The following is a 19198-nucleotide window of genomic DNA, read 5'->3' as shown; positions in this document are numbered from 1 at the left end:
TTTCAAAATCGCAGATGCGAATTCTTTTCATTCTCTAAATATCGAACAGTTTGCCCCTCGTTCACGTGCAATTCTATCACAAGATGTTGGGCTGGATGTTAAGACGCGGAGAGAACGCGCCAGAGCCAGTCAATGAAGGAGGTGCGCACCGTTAGCCCGGGAAACTACAATGGATCAAATCAACTAACGTTTACAACCAGACACAACTCAGATCGACGTGCCTGACACTCCTGCGCCCGTCTTCGCCGCCAGAGCATTCAAAAGCGCATTATTTGGAACACCAGCGCGACCTAGCAATCAACCGACAAGAGCATTAGGGAAAGGCAAGAATGCCAGGATGGATCAGGAATCCTCCCGGACACCACAGCGACCGCAGGGAATACTTCTCACTCCAGGAACGGGCACCACAAGACGAAAACGCGTATCATTCGGTCAAGATGTCAAGAAGAATGCCAATTCAAACAAAGAGCCAGAATCGCGCCAGCGCACGCGCTTGAATGAGGCTCTTGAGAAAGCTTCAAAGTCTGTGAATCAGAAGAACGAAACGCAACAAGAACAAGAACAAGACAATTCCTCAGACGAATGGGAAGAAGCCGACGACGAGGATTACTGCGCACACGACATCACGATCGACCTTAACGAGCCTCATTCGCAGTCGGGCAGATACTGGAAGGAAGAGTTTGAGAAATACCACGAGGATGCGAAAGCCGAGATGGAAAAATTGCTCAAGTACAAGCAATTGGCCAAGTCATATGCGAAACAGAAGGACGCCGAGGCGAATGAGCTTGCAGTAAAGCTCAAAGAAGAACAGCAGAAGGTGATTGAGATGGAGCAGCAGATTGCCGAAGGTGCCTCCAAAATTGCGTCAAAGCGTGGAGTGAGGTCAGACGAAAGCAGCGCTGATCTTTTGTCAACACTCACCAAGCAAACAGCCCTGGCCGTGCAATATCGAACGCGGGTGCAGGAGCTGGAGGACCAACTTGAGCAATTCCTTTGCGAACGAGAGGATGATCCAAATTGGAAAGATCATAAAGGACGGGTTACGACATCACCGAGGACTCAAAAGACCCTTCTGGAGACACAGAGTCAATTGAGACGAGCCCGTATGCAAGTTAAAGAAGTTGATGATCTTCGCGAACAAATATCCTCACTAAAAACCCAGCTCAAAGCGGCTGAAAAGCGAGCTGCCAAGGCTGAGGCAAATAGCGAGACGAAAACCAGCCCGAAAGAAAAGACCGATAACGAGCCTCTGCGTGAAGGATCGAGAGCGCAAGAGTTACGTACCCAGCTTCGCGAAGCCCGAGAAGAAAATAAGAAAAAGGATGAGGAATTGCGCGTGCTCAAGCAAGAATTTGAGGCCTATCGCAACGAAACCCAAGCCCATAATGCGGATACAAACGCAGTATTGGAACGGGCACATGCCAAGATTGCGGAACTCAAGAAGGAGGTCAAGACACTTAAAGCGGTAGATCATGCTGCTCCTGAGCAAGAAGATCATGCTGCCCGACCAAAGAGCTGGCATGTTCAGTCAGACGCTGGCCGTCTGGCAGAGGAAGGTTCGGGGTCTAGAAACGTTCAATCAAATGAAGATATCAGAGACCAGAGGCGTACTATGGCCCGACGAAGCTTCGACCTGAGTGACTTGGAAGGGGACACAATGGAGCTCAAGACTACAGACCCCAATGTTCCGTCACTGCGTCAAAAGTTCTCGGACGACGCTGTCCCAAGAACCAGTAAATCCGATGTCGGCACGTCCAACATGGTCTCGTCAAGCCTCGGTAGCAAGCCGGACATTGGGCGGCCTAGATGGCAACCGTTTGTTCCGCGATCGCCAAGAAATCGAGCGTACCTTGGCGAGGAAATTGCCAAGCGTATCGAAAACGGAGGTGAAACTCCTGGTCGACCAAAGTTTGAAGAGATTACCGTTCCTGATCTACCTGCACTTGCCAAGTCAGTTGCTCGGTCGAAACGAACCACTTCCACGGAAAAGATGGATGAAAAGATCGACTTGTTACAGGATCACTATGCACGAGTCGGAGGTCCTGATCCAAACAACAGCGTATTTACTGCCAATGCATCCAAGCTACCCCCTGAGCGCAGAGCTGCAGCAATTGCTCGAATCGAGCAGAGAATGGCAGAAAAGAAGCGTATGCGCGGAAGAAAGGGATTTGACAAGGAGAACGTTCGACCTTGAGCAAGATAATCAGTCTACTGTACATATGAGATACCAAGACTATGCTGAGCAAGGGAAGGTTAACGGATTGAGATGTTTTAACATGGTTGCTAATAATTGTATGTCGATTAGTATGGGAAAGACTGTGTTGGATTGAGCATTGGCATGGAGTTTGGGGTTGTATTTGATAAAATCCCGGCTGTTGGATTTACATGATGATGGTTGTCATGGTTTTGTTTTGATAAAGAGTCTAGGCCTTTTTAACTATCTCGATCGTCTTATCTTCCAACGAGCTATTTTGATACTCAACTCAACCTCGTAAAATAACTTGAAATCCCATAATGCCTCCCGAAATATTAATACCGACTGATGCGAATCTTATTCAAGATGAGATTTCGGAATTAGAAAAGCGTCTTCGTGATGCAAAGGCGCGTCTAAACAAAGTCCAGCCTTCACCACCCCTGTCTCCCTCACGTAAGTTGCAGCATTCCATATAGATAAGGAGTACAAACTCATATACCATAGCTCATCTTGCCGAAACAACTCATTTTCTGCTCCTTTTATCAGACTCGGCACTTCCACTGGGCTCGTTCGCCTTTAGCAGCGGTCTCGAGTCTTATCTGGCCCATGAACCTCGCGCCTCGGCATCATTCTCCTCTTTTCTTCCAGCTTCGTTGTCCTCGTTCGCTGCGACGACGCTTCCTTTTGTTCTGACAGCGCATCGCAACCCGGAAAGACTTCCTCAGTTAGATGACCAGCTTGATGCTGCCATTATATGTACTGTAGGTCGGCGTGCTAGTGTTGCGCAGGGTCGTGCGTTATTGGGAATATGGGATCGCTCGTTCCGCTCAAGTTGTCCCAACGTTGATGGGCGCGCATTGAAGGATTTTGCCGTCTTGTTAAGACAGGAGAGCCAGAATGAAGTGCCATTAGTTTCTGCTCATCTGGCGCCGTTGTTCGGAGCGGTATGCGCCCTCGTCGGATTGGGATTGCGACAGACGGCATACGTCTTCATGTTGAGTCACGTCAAGGCACTGATTTCCGCTGCGGTGAGAGCGAATGTATTTGGTCCTTACCACGCGCAAAAGGTATTAGCTGGGCAACAGGTACAGAGGATGATTGACGACATGATTGACCGAGAGTGGATGACCCCTGTGGAAGAAGCTGGCCAAACAGTGCCTGCTATGGATTTGTGGATCGGACGACACGAGATACTATATTCGAGGATATTCAACAGCTGAGTAATAACTGCTGTTCTGGTGGTATCATTATTGTTACATGGAACATCTATCTATGCATTTTTAAAGAATTAATCAAAGCGCCTTGCACCTATTCATCATCACTGTCGCTGTCGCTACCATATGCCACCAAGGGTCCTGTTGAGGCTGCGGCCTTGGGTTTCGATGCCACCGCTACCTTTGCCTTATTAAGAGCCGCAAGAGTGCTGCCTGAGAAGATGCCGCCGGTCTCTTGCTGCGGTTGTTGCTCTTCCACCTGTGCTGATCCGGTCTCTCCGTTTTCAATCATTGGTCGTTCCTGGTATTCCACTTCGAAGCCTTCTCGTCCCAAAGGATTGACCGCCTGAGCTCCTCGAGCAAAGTGAATTTCGTCAGGAGCCTCGTATCCCTCAAGACCGTAACTGCTCTCGATTTTCCGTCTCTTCCTGGCCTCTGGATCTCGACCTTCGATCTCGGCGACAAACTCTGCAGGGAGAGCTCTGCGAATCGCATCAGCGGCTTGCTCCTCAATCTTACGCGCCTCTCGCGCTTGCGCCATAGGATTGGGGTCGGCAGTTGCCCAGCGAACGTTGAGGACCTCTTCGTGGTCGAGGGACTGATGTGCCATGGCCTCTTTCGCAAATTCGGCGTTGGCCTGGTTGACGTATGTGATGAAAGCGACACCTCTGGTGTTAAGGACACGAACTATTTCAGTTAGCACCATTCCTGCCATATGAAACGGCTGGGAAACTTACTGCGCTCGACAGGGCCCCATTCTGCGAAATGTCGCGCCACGATCTCCTCAATATCATCGGTAACGTGAATCCTTCCCACGTAAACTGTTCGATTCTGCCTCATGAAACTTCCCACGCCACCCATATCATCTCGGTAGTCGGAGAACTTGTCGCGTCCGAAACAATCGACGTTGGGGTTAAAATGATCGTATGTTCCAGGGAGTCGATGAAGATAGTCGCAGTCTTGACCCTTGGGGCAAATTCCACGCGCAAAACGCAAGCAGAAAAAGCTTCCCGGTATCGCGTCGGCTTTCGTATATCCACTGTCTTTCGAGACATTGCAGCGACTCTTGGCCTTGGTCTTGGATAGATACTTGTCTTCTCTATCGCCGCCAGACCATTTGTTGTACCAGATGTTGAAGATTGTACCGGTTTGGGGAGGGGGTTCTGTTGTGAAGAAATCGGGATCGACTTGGGCTCGCGCAGGTCGCTTCTTCTTGCGGATAATCTTCTTGACGACCTTCTTTCCAGTAGGCGCCGCGACTTCGTTATTTGTTGTTGCTACTGCCATCTCCTGGTTCTCTTGCTCAGCGACCGGCGCCATCTCAACTTGTTCTGCTTCTGCTGTGTCGGCCATGATTTCGGATTTGTGAGATGAATTGTCGAAAAGTCGTTGTGGTGGCAACGCGACAAGCCTGTGCTAATGATGCAAGGCTGGCTGTAAAAGATTCTGGGGGAGAGTTAGATGTCACCTCGGAAAAGGAAAGCGGTGAGGCCGACTCTCAGCACCTGTGGAGCTTGCTATTCGAATTCTGCCACCACTTCATCAGGCCTCTCAAACCCCCCACTCATGATTTAGATCTTAGACAGGCGCAGAGGAATCGAGACTTACCTATACTCTGTTTTATTTGTCTTTCTTTTTTCAGTTGTTTCTATAGGCGCACCTGCGTCTTCAACAAACGGCAAAATGGTGAACATCACGGAAAAGATCAAGGAGTAAGTTGGTTCCTGAGGACGATGGCGGGGCATCACTGACATGGCGATAGGATTGAGGAGGAGATGAAGAAGACGCAAAGTGAGTCAGAAGCACATCTCTATGATTCTTGAAATATCAAGCTCCGTGGGAATTCTTGTTGGAATAGACTGAAGTAGAGACTCGTGGTAGTCATCCCAGACCATCATGAGATCTACGCTCAATCTGGTCTTGACCTCGCACCTCTCTTGATTCGACAAATGTTTTTCCTTCTTGTTATGAACAATTGCTAACATACTTTTAGAAAACAAGGCAACTGGTAAGTTTATGTGGATATCTCATTCCATTATGGAATAGTGTTGACGCAGTTCAGAATATCATTTGGGTCTATTAAAAGGGTAAGTTCAGATTCATCAACCTAACAGTACCGTTGGCCCTGGGATGAGCTTTTATTCTTTTCTGTTTGGCAATTCATCAAGCCATATTACTGACAATTTCAGAAAACTTGCTCGACTGAGGGCGCAGCTGCTGGAGCCTGGTCCTGGAGCTGGAGGTGGTGGAGGTTCAGGCTTCGATGTGAGCAAAAGTGGTGATGCGCGAATTGCCCTTGTTGGCTTTCCCTCGGTAGGAAAGTCGACCTTCTTATCCAAAGTCACAAAGACAAGATCAGAGGTCGCGTCTTATGCTTTCACAACCTTGACAGCTATTCCTGGTGTGCTCGAGTATGGTGGTGCGGAGATTCAGCTTCTCGATCTTCCCGGTATTATCGAGGGCGCTTCCGAAGGAAAGGGTCGAGGACGACAGGTTATCTCGGCTGCCAAAACCAGTGATCTTATTCTCATGGTTCTCGATGCTACCAAAAAGGCTGAGCAAAGAGCGTTGCTAGAGGCTGAATTGGAGGCGGTCGGTATCCGTCTCAACCGAGAGGCACCGTAAGTACTTGAACCGAGACAATTTCGAACCGCGACTAATGTGAGACTTGTAGCAACATTTATCTCAAGGTCAAGACAGCAGGTGGCATGAAAATCACATTCTCCTCCCCTCCCAAGAAACTGGACGAGAAGATGCTTTACAACATTCTGCGCGATTACAAGATCCTCAACTGCGAGGTTCTCGTACGTGATGAGAACGCCACGGTTGACGATTTCATCGATGTTATCATGAAGGACCACAGAAAGTACATCAAGTGCTTATACGTCTACAACAAGATCGATAGTGTCTCACTTGACTTCCTCGACAAGCTGGCACGTGAGGACCACACGGTCGTGATGAGTTGCGAGGACGATCTAGGCATTCAGGATGTCATCGACAGATGCTGGAAGGAGCTCAAGCTGATCCGCATCTACACCAAGCGCAAGGGTGCAGAACCCGATTTCAGCGAGGCGCTGATTGTTCGCAGCAACAGCACTATCGAAGATGTGTGTGATCGTATCCACAGGACTCTCAAGGATACGTTCAAATATGCTATGGTATGGGGTGCCAGTGCAAGACATATTCCGCAACGAGTTGGTCTGAGTCACCCCGTGGCGGATGAGGATGTTGTGTATATCTGCACTGCATGGAAAGCATAGATGTATACGCTTTTACTTAGAAATTCAACAAAAACGTTATCCTGTTCAATATCACACACATTCAGTATTTGGTATATCAAAACCCATGTTGTATTGATAAAGATCGTACATAAACCGGCCACCAGAAAAGAAGCCAAGCCAAACCCTGTCATTGCATCATGTCATTACAAGCCAAAGTGTGCAATCCTACACCACCATTGATGTACGTGCATATGTATGTGTACGTCAAGTGAACCCCAAACGCCTTAAACCAGACCTCCAGCAGTTCAGATAAACACCGTGGGCTAAAAGCCTCTAGCCAGCAGAAAGCAAAAGGAGCATTCCGAATAAGTGGGATATGCTCGAATTGAAGAAGAAACAAAACGATGCTTTACAGCTGGAAGGTACCCTTGGTTGGTGCTGGCCTTGCTCCAAAGGGGTTATCGCCTTGGAGTTTCTTAGCGCTCGCTTGGGCAAAGAGAGACTTGGGCTTGGCTCTGAAAGGGGATTGTTAGTTGGTTGATACAAGAGAATAGGGTGATGAGGAAGACGAACTTGCTGGCGTGCTTGTTTCGCAGAGCGTTGATCTTTTGGGAGCAAGGGCTCATGATGCCGTCGGATGGCGAGACGTACTTGTCACTGTTTCAATGTTAGGAACTGATACGCATCTCTTGGAGGAAAGTAACTTACGTCTCCTCGTCGGCCATCTTGGAATGAAAGGCTTGACGGTGGTACTCCATACTCTTGACATCCTTGAGGGCTGGCTGCTCAGTCATGGGAGCGTTGACGTCCTTATCGGCGAGAACCTTGGCAGACATGATGAAAGCGTTGAAAGTAGTAAGGAAGTCGAAGTGTGTATGATGAAGAGGAAATATGGTCGATTGGAGAGAGAAAGATTGACGGTTCTTTGATTCTTTGTATGTGTATGTGTATGTGTAGGTGTATGAAAGAAACAGTTGTGATGCGTTGCGAGTTCTTTATGTTAAGGGTAGTGCCGTCTATGAAATAGGTCTGCAGTGCACAACTAGCAGAAAATTAGCAGGCAAAGTAAACGGTGCCTTGCGTTGACGGGGCAACGGGCAATTAGTGAAAATTGCAAGGATACGAGGGTAGTTGCGATCGGATGACGCTGGTTGTTGCCGCGTTCTACCGTGCTAATAACTGGAATGGACGGAATACGGATACGTACAGGACAGGGCCTGTAATAGGTACCTAGACTCCACTGTGAGAAATGGCACGCTGAGGCCTATGTTTAACGCGGGCAGGCCGTGAACAGCGCACCATCACTGGGGTAATAGGAGTCCATGGCATGACTTGTGTTTAATAGCTTGAACCCTGAAGGTAGCATTCTGAAGGGGAAAGGGGTTGGGTGTTGACTCATAATAGGAGTACATAGACGATGCGTTGATATACCTACGCTAAGCAGGTTGAATGTGTGAAACAACATCCATATGACAACAGCTATATCGTTTTGTCCTAAGTACTGCTAAAAGGCCACAGTGACATGTTCAAACTAAAATAGCCTGAATTGCTGCTCCGTTCTTCTTTTGTCATTGGAAGAATTTCATGTTGGCATGCCTTTGTTACTACAACCAAGATCAGTGCGCCCTTGGGATGAAATAGGAGTCACTAGGTAGGTAGGTAGGTAGGTAGGTTAATGGAATATCGAATTGGCTGTGGTCAGAGCGCAACCTATGAAATATCATGAATTTTCAAACCAACAACTTAGATACTCTAATTATCCATGCTCAAACAAACAAACAAATACGTGGCTACTAACTCGGTCAGTCATCTGACCTTACAACTTAGCCTTGTGCTGTATCCTAGCACCGGGCTGAAGTCTCTCAACACCATAAGCCTTCAACAACTCCTCGGTCTTGGCTCTCTGTTTCTTGATCGTAGCAGTCGCCTCCGCGCTGCGCTTGTTCTCGTTACGTCCCATCTGTTGCAGATGCACCTCATCAGGTCCATCAGCAAGTCGCAATGTTCTGATACCGGCCCACATATATGCCAACGGGGTATCCTGAGAAACACCTGCACCACCGTATGCCTGGATAGCACGGTCGATGACGGTAAGCGCTGTCTGAGGAATGAGAACCTTTGCTTCAGCGATCTCCTTGAGGGCCTTCTTGGGACCTAGCTCGTCCATCTTGATGGCTGCGTTGAGGACAATGAGACGAGCTGCGTCGATTTCGATGCGGGACTTGGCGATCCATTCAATAATCACACCGTGCTCACGGAGAAGTTTGCCGAATGGCTTCTTGGACTCGTCGTTGACTCGGAGGAGCATCCAGTCAAGAGCGCGCTCAGCCTGTAGTGTTATTAGCATAGTTTTCTTCAATATGAAGCTGCCGGTAAACTTACAGCACCAATGCTGCGCATAGCATGGTGAATACGGCCAGGTCCGAGACGACCCTGAATAATTTCAAATCCACGTCCCTCTCCGAGAACAAGGTTGGAGGCAGGTACTCTCACATTGTTGAATGTCAGATGTCCGTGACCGTGAGGCGCATCATCAAAACCGTAGACCTTGAGCATACGGTTGATAGTAATACCAGGTGTCTCAGCAGGCACCAAGACAACGGACTGTTGACTGTAAGGATCCTTGTTGTCGGGATCTGTCTTGCCCATAACGATGTAGATCTTGCATCGCGGGTCACCAGCTCCGCTGGACCACCACTTCTGGCCATTGAGAACATACTCGTTACCCTCACGACGAATGCTCAGCTCAATGTTGGTGGCATCTGAGGAAGCAACCTGGGGTTCTGTCATGAGGAAAGCTGAGCGGATCTTGCCTTCCATGAGAGGTTTCAACCACTGCGCTTTCTGGGCATCATTGCCGTACTTGGCCAATACCTCCATGTTACCCGTGTCAGGGGCAGCGCAGTTACAGGCCTCAGATGCGACGTGTGAGCGTCCGAGCCACTCGGCCATGAGACCATATTCAAGGTTGGTCCAGCCAGGAGACTCCTTGTAGTGGCCCTTGGGGAGGAACATGTTCCAGAGGCCAAGCTTGCGGGCCTTTTCCTTCAAGTCCTCAATGATAGATGGGTGACCTTCCCAGCGGGCATCGCCCTCGCCAGCAAGGGCTTCTACTACAGGGTCGGCACTATTTCAAGGTAAGAATTAGGTTTCCGCGAGTGTAGGATGAGAACTGACGGAATGCATTCTTCCTCGACGAACTTGGCAACGATGTCAAGTTGCTTCTTGGCAGCATCGCTGACGCGATTGGCAGCCTAAGTCAACAACGTTAGTTATAAGTTCGTCTCAATTATCAAAGGACAGCGTCACATACAATGGCTGGGATTCGCGCAGACATGGTAATGTTCTGATGTGGACTTGTAGATAATGATTACAGTGTAGCGTAGTAAAGGGGTAACAGTCGTCACAGTGATGAGGCAGAGTATCTCAAACAGCAATGTCTTGGGAAATGAGAAAAATGAAAAGAGAAAAGGGACAGTCTAAAGATATGAAGAAACAGAGTACAAGCTATAGTAAATCAATCCTACCCCAGGTTTGTCCAGCTCCAACTTCTCCGCACATCATCGAATGTCCAGGTTCAACGGAGCCGAGGTTCGCGGCTGCTGACTACACTATTTGCACCTCTCACGGCTCGAGGAATGACAAGTGGAGACATTGAAATCCGGGGTACCTGTCGCTATCATTGGGAGCTCTCCGCAGGCCTCGGAGCTGAGTGGGTCTAATGCCTCGGACCTTGACAGCTCAAAGCTTCAGGCTTCCAGTTATGGATTAAAGCTTGACTTAGGATTGATGATGGATCGACTTTGATCAGCTAATGGCCTGATAGCTTCAATATCTCGACTATCTCCAGACATACCCGAGTTATCAGCAGTGGGACATCACCTACGCAAGGAGGCATCTTTAGATACTGCCAAGGATAAACATCAATGTCACCAAGAACTAAACATGATTTAAAAGAGAGAGAACTCGCATCCATGTATGAACACCAATGAGAAACAAAAAGACTAAACCCAGGCTGCCTCAGTATGCTACTTCCAGGCAATATCAATAATCCATCAGGGAAGTACCCTCCTCTTCAACCACCGCTGTTTGTATATTCCACTCCTTTAACAAGCACAGCCATCGCGGTCGTTTTCGATGTGGATGTTAATCGGGTCATCAAAGTCGCCGCTAAACTCTTCAGACTCTTCTTGGGCTAGAGCGTTACGGGCAATGACTACAAAATGTTAGCCTGAACAACAACGGTCAACGAAAAAGCACTCACCCTCAAAAGCCTGGTCAATGTTGATAGCCTCCTTAGCACTTGTCTCAAAGTAGGGAATGTCGCCTTTGGACTGGCAGAAAGTCATGGCTCGCTTGTTGGAAATCTTGGAAACGTTAGACCACAATCAGTATACAGACTCGGGTTGGCTTACCACTCGCTTGCTCTCCTCAACATCAATCTTGTTGCCAAGCACGACCTAAACCCTGTTAGCACGTTTCCTTCATCCAATCTGATAGACTACTAACAAATGGAAAGTTGGGAGGATCACGGGGAGAAGCTTGGATGAGGAACTCATCTCTCCAGCTGTCCAGCGCCTCGAAACTCTTGGCATTGTTGACGTCGTAGACTAGAACACAGCAGTCGGCGCCTCGGTAGAACGCAACACCGAGGGATTGGAATCGTTCTTGACCGGCGGTATCCCAAAGCTATCCACAACAATCAGTTTTTTTGTCTCAAAAGGTAGAGAGCATGTGCCTCCTTGTCCTACCTGCATAGTAACTTGTCGATCGTCGACCAGGACCTCTCGAGTCAGGAAATCGGCGCCGATAGTAGCCTTGTAGCTCGCACTGAACTTCTTGTTGACCTATCATCGCAGAATCAAGATCAGTCACGGGCGATTCCGATCAATTTCAGCTGGGGTTGCTTACATATTGGTTCATCAAGCTGGTCTTCCCAACACCGCTATCGCCCAGGATGATAACCTATTCCACTCTTGTATCAATACTTAAAGTCCCGGAAGATTCTGGACAGTTTTTCTGCTATATCGCACCTTGAGAAGAACCTTCTTTCGAGAAGACATGGTGAATGATCGTTTATGAAAAGGGATCGGTGTTCAATGACGTTATCTCAAGCCTTCGAAACGCAATTGTCGAGGCGCCGTCGGGTATCTAGCTTCTTCTGAAGCCGGAGTCCTCTATCGTTAGAGTCGCTTTGTCTATTGGTAGAATGACAGATCCTCTGCTATTGTATCTGATCTGGCACAGAAGTCCAGTCGTGAAATGTCGGATTCACAAAAGGTTGGTGTTGTTTGGAGATGGCGGCGGCAGATGACGGTGGGCGGAGGTACCAATGTCGCAGCCTCGTCGGTCGCTCGAGGTGATGTCTGTAGCGCTAGACGCTTTTTAGTTTAGCGGTATGCATAAGTCAAGAAGTGGATCCAAAGGTGGTTGGTCATTTATCTCCACGTGACATCATATGTAGCTCTATCATGCGACACCGACCAGCCATGATTAAGGGATACTTTACTTAGTACTAGTCTAGTTGCTATTTTGGTGAGCTTCAGCGATCAGCACTCCAGGCCTCATGGATGTATCACCAAAGTTAATACGGCAGAATCATGGCGGATGACGGCCTTCTTAACAAGGTCCACGCTCTGAGCGATCTCGAGCTGGCCTTACTTCTCTGTCTAATTAGTCGCGAACATTGCCTTGTTAGCACACCCTCTGAAGCTATCGACGACTTAATACAGGAACTACAACTCGTGGCCACAAAGACCTTTGGACTCAGCTGGGTTGTCATTGACTGTACTCCTTCCACGACCCTCGAAGACTTTGCCTCTGCTCTTCTCCTGGGCAATCAGGCTTCTCCCTCAAGCCACTCGCCTACAGCATTGCGCAACCCTGATTCGTACTTTACATCGAGGCCATCCACGTCGCATCCGCGCACACCGCTGAGCCCTCTTACTCCCGGCGGTGCTTTCGCGTCTCAAATAGCCAATGTCGTCCTTGCAAAAAACCTTGATCGAGCACCACAAGCCGTTCAGATTCAGGCCTTGGAACTTCTCCGAACCCGTCGTATATTCACACGAACGTCTGTACAAACTGCCCCGAAGCAATTTGTCTTTGTTCCGGTGTTACAGGCAGCCAGTGCAGGCGAGGCTCGTGTGACAGCGCACTTGAATGACTTTTTATATATAACTTATTGGCATAATCCAGAGGATGGTTTCGTTAATCTGGATGAAGCAGATGCTGGTAACGATGCAGACACCGCATCTACGGGCAGTGTTGTGAAAAGGGGCCCCGGTGAGGGAACCACCTCGACTCCACCTTTGATCGCCGAGGCTGTACGTTGCTTTCTTTCATGTTTATGGGATATACAACTAACCATTTACAGGACATAAGCTATCTTGGCACTCTGAGCAAAGAGGCCCAAGTGGATATTGAAGTTACCCGCTATCAGATGAACATTGTTTCATTCCTTCGTATGCACCGAGCCGTCGCTGGAGGCATCAGCCCTACGGCTACTAAGCACTTCGGCCAACTCATACGCTGTCTTGCTGCTTTGCATGGTCTAGACTTTGTAACGCCAGCTCTTGTTGGCCTTGCTACCTCCAAGGTTTACTTGCATCGAATCCAGTTGACGCCTCCGGAAAAGGAGAGGAGTATGCAATGGGGCAGTAGAATAGAAGCAGTAGAAGCACTACTAGAAGATATTGGTCCTGAAGACATTATAGAAGATGTCCTGGGCATGGTGACCGCGCCGGTATAAGACGGGTACCTTGTATTAAATAGTTTTATAATAATCTACACGTCATGACAAGTCGAGGACTCCAGTTCCCGCAAAAGCCAATCCGTACTTGCATTCTAGTCCATCGTAGGTTCATTATGCCGACAGCTCATTGTGATGATTTTTGCCATATCCCAAAAGTCGTTCCCGTTCGTAAAGGACTGGTCTAATAGTAAAAAGAAAAACGTTATGCATCTCCATTCAACGCCTTGTATCCTGTGGTATATCTTTAAGCAATCTGGTTGACCTTGCAAGACCAGCCAGAACCGCCTGCGAGAAGAGGCAAACTGCGAGTAATGTTAGCAAAGAAAATATTTCATTAATAGCAAAACGTACCTAGCACCAAGGCACCAACCGAGCTCGTTGCCCTTGATCTTCTTGGCGATCTTGACTTCACGATCAATAGGCATGTCGTAACCAGTGTGGAGAAGGGCCATCATGAAGTTGAGGTCCAAGCACCACTCGGGGCGGTCGTTAAGCTCCGTCATGGCCTCAGGGACGGTGGTGAAAACGTCCCAAGCAGTCTTACCCATACAAACAGTCTGGGTGAGGTCGTGCATCTCACGAAGAGTGAAGGAGTCAGGCATGCCTAGAGGCTTAGTGCGGTCGAAGAAGTAGGAGAAGATGTAGACATCCTCCTTGCTGAAGGTCTTGGACAGCAGAGGCTGGTGAATACCGTTGAAAGAGCAGGGGGCAAGGGCACACTTCTCGTCCTTCTTGAGAATCTTCTCGGCCAGGTTGCGGCACTGAGCGGGAGCAGGCTGAGAGGGTCCAGTAAATGTGACCAAAGTCAGATCCTCACTGCCATCCAGAGTGACGTTGACAGCCTTTGTCATTCCGGGGGCAATGCAAGGGTTGACAATGGGCTCCTTCAACCAGCTCTTGTCATCGCCCTTGGAAGCGGTGAGGTCCTTGATCAAAGCTCCGTGAATGGCCTTGCGGGCAGCCATCAAACCGTAACCCAAGTGAGAGTGCTGGTAAAGCTCGAAGTGACGGCCACCAAAGTCAAGGTCGTACTTGTGGTCACCGTCGGCAAGCTTCTCAGGCATACCACCATCGGCGACGCCCTTGAAAGTAGGCTCGAACACAATCTGGGTAGAACCACCACCAAGGTCGAAAGTGGCAGCGGTCTCGCTCTTATCGGGGCCGCCAATCTTGCCGAGCAGGTAGTTAGTAGTGATCCAAGCATAGACACCCTCCAGAGAGCCGTCCATGATAACAACGCCCTCGTTCTCCTTGTCGACAACAGGGAAAGGGTAGTCTTGCTCGAGATGTCGTCGGACTTCGTCGAGGATAGCATCGGCGGCTTCCTTTCCAATCATTCGGAGGCCAGCGGTGGCCTTGACGGCAACGGGAGTGCAGCCCTTGAGAGCGTTGGGAACAGTGTCCATGGCGACCTTTAGAAGAGGGTCGAGACTCTTGGCAGCGGCCACGGGGTCGCCCTTGTAGTTGCTCAGACCGCCAACTTCCTTCTCGGTCATCTTGAACTCCTCATGCTCGAGCTCGGGTGTGGGACCGCAGTTGTTGAACTTGTAGACGTGGATTCGCGAACCAGTGCTGCCGGCATCGATCATGAGAACATACTGGACGATAGGCTTATCTTTGGAGAAGGACTTGGTGCATCGCTCGGTACCGTAAGAAGAATCCGAGGGTGACTGTCCATTGTTGCTGCTGTGAGCGGGTTGGGTAACTGTCGGTTCGTTAGCATGAGATTGTTGAGACTCGGTCGACTGCTACTACTACCTCCACTCGGCGTACCTTCGTGATACACTTCAACGCCCTTGGGGGAAATAAAGTAAAAGAGGGTAACAATCGCAAAGACGATGGCGGCAGTCTTAATCCACCTCGTCCGCTGGGACTGCGTCATCCAAGATTCCTTCATCCTGCCAATAATGCCTTGCCTTTTGGGCTTGAACTTGTATCGGTCTGGTTTCTCGTGAGGATCGAAGCCTGGCAACTTTGATGAAGAGGGCGATGTGGGTGTTCTCATGAGCGCGGGTCTCGCGAGAAGGGAGATAAGATTGTCTTTAAAGGGTCTGGACTCGGTCGAGCATCGGAGGGTCCCTTTTTTCAAGTAGGGGGTAGGAATGTCAAAGCGAGGGTGACTTGGAAGACAAGGGGATTGGAGCGTGGCAAAGAGGAATTAATTTCCATCAAAAGGGGATGAGGAAATAGGTAACTTTTGACAAGCTGGCAATCAATGCTGCAGGCAGATAATGGAAAGGGAAAGGGGGGTTCGTACACTTTTTTTTATCAGACGGAAAAGGTTTGGTTTGCATCTTGTAGCCAATCTGCGTCAAGAAGCATGGACGGTCATGGCGATGGGTGTACGCCGCATCTGCATCTGTCAGGGGCTGTTCTTCCCTAAGAAAACCGATCTCCACGCCCCTGAAAGCGACCTACGAGTCGCCTAATTTTAGATGCCCCACCGCTAAATCGTCAGGACAAGACAATGTTTGATGTCATGAAGTTTGAGAAAGTCTTCATCACAGCGACAAATGATTAAAAGTCATATATTTTGGATGCATCATTCAAATCTCGCAAGTGTCTCTGTCTAGTAATAAATCTCAATATTATCACGCTTATTGTTGTCATCATCACGATGCCTGAATTTGCCTCTTGCGTAGACCTCTTCAAGTCTGCGCCTCCAGAATGTTCCAGTCGTACGCAATGTTGCCTGCTTCATTTGAGAATGATAGATAGCTCATAATCTACCAACCTATTCAATACTAAGATAATAACCACTTTTATTCTCTTCGAAAACCTTTCCTAAGCACAATACTATCAGACATCATTTCATAATTGAAACACCTACGCGCATCGGATTTATTCATCACCCACAGTTAACGACAAGAGATGGATGTGCAACTCTTTGTCTATGACCTGTCAAGAGGTTTAGCCCGTCAAATGTCCATGGGCCTTCTAGGCTTTCAACTCGATGCCATATACCACACCTCGATAGAACTCAACGGCAAAGAATACGTCTACGATGGAGGCATCATCGCGATCAGGCCAGGCTCCTCACATCTCGGTCAGCCACTGGAAAAGATTCCCCTTGGCACGACGAATCTACCTATAGATGTCATTGAAGAGTTTCTCGATTCTTTGAGACCAATCTTTACACTGGAGGTACTATCGCCATATTGCCCACTTGCGCTCATCTCTGACAGCTCATAGGCGTACGACTTATTCCACCACAACTGCAATAACTTCTCAGATTCGTTCGCAAACTTTCTCCTTGGGAAGGGTATTCCCGAGCACATCGTCAAAATGCCACAGGCTGTCCTCGATTCACCCATGGGTCGAATGTTGCTTCCTCAGCTCACTCAGGGGATCAATGCGGGTAGACAGGGCGGCTCTATCCTTGGACTGCAGGAGAGCTCTCAGGCACCAGCTGCAACGACAAGGCACGGTGTCAAGAACATTACCAACGCATCTGAATTTGATCGTTTGATGAGTGCAGCAAATAACTCATGCGCGGTCGTTTTCTTTACATCGGCCACATGCCCGCCTTGCAAAACGCTCTACCCAATTTATGACGAACTCGCGGAGGGAGTTGGTGATAAGGCGACTCTTATTAAAGTCGACATTTCACAGCCTCAGCAGCATGAAATCGGAAGTCGATATTCTATCAGAGCAACACCTACTATTGTGACATTCCTCCGTGGAGAGGAGGAAAATAGGTGGTCAGGAGCTGACCCAGCTGCTCTCCGAGGTAACGTACAGCTTCTCGTTCAGATGGCCCACCCTGTTCATCCTCATGAGCGACTACGTCTTCCTACTTTCTCAAATCCGAATGCAAAGCCAGTACTTTACACCAAGGTTCCACCGTTAGACAAACTCATGGCGAAGATGGGTTCTGAGGTTTCTGGTAAGCCTGAAGTCAAAGCTCTGAAACAGTATCTTGAAGACCGAACAAAGGACGGGCCTTCGAGTGCAGTTATCCCTGACATGGGCCATTTGTCGAGACTTGTCAAAGATTCAGTCACATCGTTGCCCATCGATATTCTCTTCACTATTGTCGACCTATTCAGATGTGCCCTATCGGACCCTAGAATCAGTGGCTTCTTTGCAGAAGAGAAGAGCCATGAAACGGTTCTAGCTGTACTAGAGTCCGTCGCTAAAAAGACAGACTGTCCTTATGCTCTGCGCCTCGTCACACTGCAGATGGCCTGCAACTTCTTCTCGACGCCCCTGTTCCCTGACGAAATCATACGGGACAGCTCGTTGCGTGCGGCAATCATTCTTCTTGTCTCATCTAGTTTCCTGGATGAGAGCCACAATAACGTGAGGGTTGCAGCTTCATCCCTGCTTTTTAATTTATCACTCGCAAACCGAAAGGCCAGGAATGGCTCAAAGCCAACTTTGTCAGGAGATGACGAACTCGAGCTCGCTGCGTCGGTAGTGGAGGCCATAGCTCTGGAGGAAAAGTCTTTGGAGGCATTACATGGAATGCTGTTGGCTTTGGGCCATTTGGTTTATGGCACGCCACTCGACGGGGAGCTGCCAGACCTTCTCCAGGCAGTTGGTGCACAGGATAGCATCTTGGCTAAAAAGTCTAAGTTTCCTGGCGAGAAACTTATTACAGAAGTTGGCACTGAACTGTTGGGTAAAGGTCTTAGGAAACCCTAGCTGGATGATGGTTCAATGATCGCATTGTTGTTTATAGACCTGCTTTTTAAATGAACGATACCACGCCAAGTCATTACTGATCGCTAACATGCAAAATTGAGCTGGTAATGTAGATTTGTAGTTGTACATATGAAATATCCCATGTTAACCAGTTATCGATAATATCTGGACTAGGTACTCGAAGGTGTCTATACCATATCATCACAAAGATGGACCTCCCTAGGCGTAACAAGTTACTACAATTCCATGCCATGTTCATAGCCACATCTCGTGTAAATTTGTCATATCCCCGGGACAACACAGCGAGACCCAAGTCTGACTGTTTCTCAACATGTTTGCTGAAGTGGATTTGTACGTAAGATGGTGGGACATATCGCTTTTCAGGTTGGCCAAAGATTATAGCATTGTCGTGATAATTCATATATTCGAAATCGTTTGCAGAAGGTATATTTCTCCAGATATAGCTAGAAGATAAAAGCAAGAATATAAAGCAAGAATGATTTCTGTGTATAATCATTCACTCCAGTACCTGAGTTTGAACGTGAAAAATCATGTCAACTTGTAGGGTAAGCTGAGAGCACTCAAGACATTCAAGTCCCGCTGTGTCCACTTCCCAACCACCCTACCTCCCTCTGACAGAAAATTTGGTGGAGCAGTCCCATAGGTGGATTTGTTGCTGAATAATCACACAGAATGCCCCGCTTGCAGATTTTTCGAGGCCTATATAAACTCGACTTTCTCCCGATCTCTTTTGTTTTTGCTCCTTAGATCAAAAAGCAATTTTTAATTGTTTTCTGAGCCGCCACGACCTTCACCCGACCTTTTAGGTTAACCTCCCACGGTGTCGCGTTGCCTTTCCCATTCAGGGAATCGCTCAGTAGATTATAACCCTTGGATATAGGAAATTCTCCGCCAGCGTCGATGTTTCGCATCGATCTCTGTAGGCGGTGTAATGCCAAGAAGGGGGGACATCTCATCATCCTGAAAGGGATTTTGATAATTTGACTACCTAGTAGTAACTTTGCGATGCGCCACTGGAATAATCCAGCGTGTTCGTTGCCGTAATTATGGTGCTTGCTGCCTTGATTGTGAAACTCTGCTTTGCGTTACTGTATGCACCCTGCCAGAGCTTGCCTATAATGCAAGGCGCAGCTCTTTCGGGCTTCAC

At 48.5% G+C, this 19198-nt stretch overlaps 10 protein-coding genes across 10 annotated transcripts; 5 read left to right on the top strand and 5 right to left on the bottom strand.

Moving 5' to 3' along the window:
* Positions 1–83: 83 nt before the first annotated feature.
* On the top strand, positions 84–2194 carry FPOAC1_008564 (uncharacterized protein; the record flags this gene model as incomplete). Its single annotated transcript, XM_044853005.1, has 2 exons — positions 84–141; positions 201–2194. The coding sequence occupies 2 exons, from the start codon at positions 84–86 to the stop codon at positions 2192–2194; spliced, it is 2052 nt and encodes a 683-aa protein (XP_044705675.1).
* Positions 2195–2514: 320 nt separating this feature from the next.
* Positions 2515–3414, top strand: FPOAC1_008563 (uncharacterized protein; the record flags this gene model as incomplete). Its single annotated transcript, XM_044853004.1, has 2 exons — positions 2515–2647; positions 2699–3414. 2 exons carry the CDS (start codon positions 2515–2517, stop codon positions 3412–3414), a joined length of 849 nt encoding a protein of 282 aa, XP_044705674.1.
* Positions 3415–3502: 88 nt separating this feature from the next.
* Positions 3503–4761, bottom strand: CWC2 (Pre-mRNA-splicing factor; the record flags this gene model as incomplete). Its single annotated transcript, XM_044853003.1, has 2 exons — positions 3503–4095; positions 4146–4761. 2 exons carry the CDS (start codon positions 4759–4761, stop codon positions 3503–3505), a joined length of 1209 nt encoding a protein of 402 aa, XP_044705673.1.
* Positions 4762–5091: 330 nt separating this feature from the next.
* On the top strand, positions 5092–6668 carry RBG2 (Ribosome-interacting GTPase 2; the record flags this gene model as incomplete). The annotated part of the gene is made up of 6 exons (XM_044853002.1): positions 5092–5120; positions 5171–5199; positions 5402–5416; positions 5471–5495; positions 5598–6029; positions 6083–6668. 6 exons carry the CDS (start codon positions 5092–5094, stop codon positions 6666–6668), a joined length of 1116 nt encoding a protein of 371 aa, XP_044705672.1.
* A 370-nt stretch (positions 6669–7038) lies between these two features.
* FPOAC1_008560 (uncharacterized protein) lies at positions 7039–7465 on the bottom strand (the record flags this gene model as incomplete). Its single annotated transcript, XM_044853001.1, has 3 exons — positions 7039–7144; positions 7203–7286; positions 7338–7465. The coding sequence occupies 3 exons, from the start codon at positions 7463–7465 to the stop codon at positions 7039–7041; spliced, it is 318 nt and encodes a 105-aa protein (XP_044705671.1).
* Positions 7466–8445: 980 nt separating this feature from the next.
* Positions 8446–9966, bottom strand: FPOAC1_008559 (uncharacterized protein; the record flags this gene model as incomplete). Its single annotated transcript, XM_044853000.1, has 4 exons — positions 8446–8958; positions 9012–9756; positions 9807–9883; positions 9943–9966. The coding sequence occupies 4 exons, from the start codon at positions 9964–9966 to the stop codon at positions 8446–8448; spliced, it is 1359 nt and encodes a 452-aa protein (XP_044705670.1).
* Positions 9967–10735: 769 nt separating this feature from the next.
* FPOAC1_008558 (uncharacterized protein) lies at positions 10736–11692 on the bottom strand (the record flags this gene model as incomplete). The annotated part of the gene is made up of 7 exons (XM_044852999.1): positions 10736–10845; positions 10894–10996; positions 11045–11089; positions 11139–11318; positions 11381–11476; positions 11541–11594; positions 11663–11692. 7 exons carry the CDS (start codon positions 11690–11692, stop codon positions 10736–10738), a joined length of 618 nt encoding a protein of 205 aa, XP_044705669.1.
* Positions 11693–12229: 537 nt separating this feature from the next.
* On the top strand, positions 12230–13380 carry FPOAC1_008557 (uncharacterized protein; the record flags this gene model as incomplete). The annotated part of the gene is made up of 3 exons (XM_044852998.1): positions 12230–12773; positions 12828–12955; positions 13006–13380. 3 exons carry the CDS (start codon positions 12230–12232, stop codon positions 13378–13380), a joined length of 1047 nt encoding a protein of 348 aa, XP_044705668.1.
* A 247-nt stretch (positions 13381–13627) lies between these two features.
* Positions 13628–15388, bottom strand: GDA1 (Guanosine-diphosphatase; the record flags this gene model as incomplete). Its single annotated transcript, XM_044852997.1, has 3 exons — positions 13628–13685; positions 13735–15088; positions 15157–15388. The coding sequence occupies 3 exons, from the start codon at positions 15386–15388 to the stop codon at positions 13628–13630; spliced, it is 1644 nt and encodes a 547-aa protein (XP_044705667.1).
* Positions 15389–16305: 917 nt separating this feature from the next.
* On the top strand, positions 16306–18030 carry FPOAC1_008555 (uncharacterized protein; the record flags this gene model as incomplete). Its single annotated transcript, XM_044852996.1, has 2 exons — positions 16306–16527; positions 16576–18030. 2 exons carry the CDS (start codon positions 16306–16308, stop codon positions 18028–18030), a joined length of 1677 nt encoding a protein of 558 aa, XP_044705666.1.
* Positions 18031–19198: the final 1168 nt, after the last annotated feature.

The sequence above is a fragment of the Fusarium poae genome, chromosome 3 (assembly GCF_019609905.1).
Source record: "Fusarium poae strain DAOMC 252244 chromosome 3, whole genome shotgun sequence".
Lineage (NCBI taxonomy): Eukaryota > Fungi > Ascomycota > Sordariomycetes > Hypocreales > Nectriaceae > Fusarium > Fusarium poae.
This window is presented reverse-complemented; position numbering and strand designations above follow the sequence as displayed.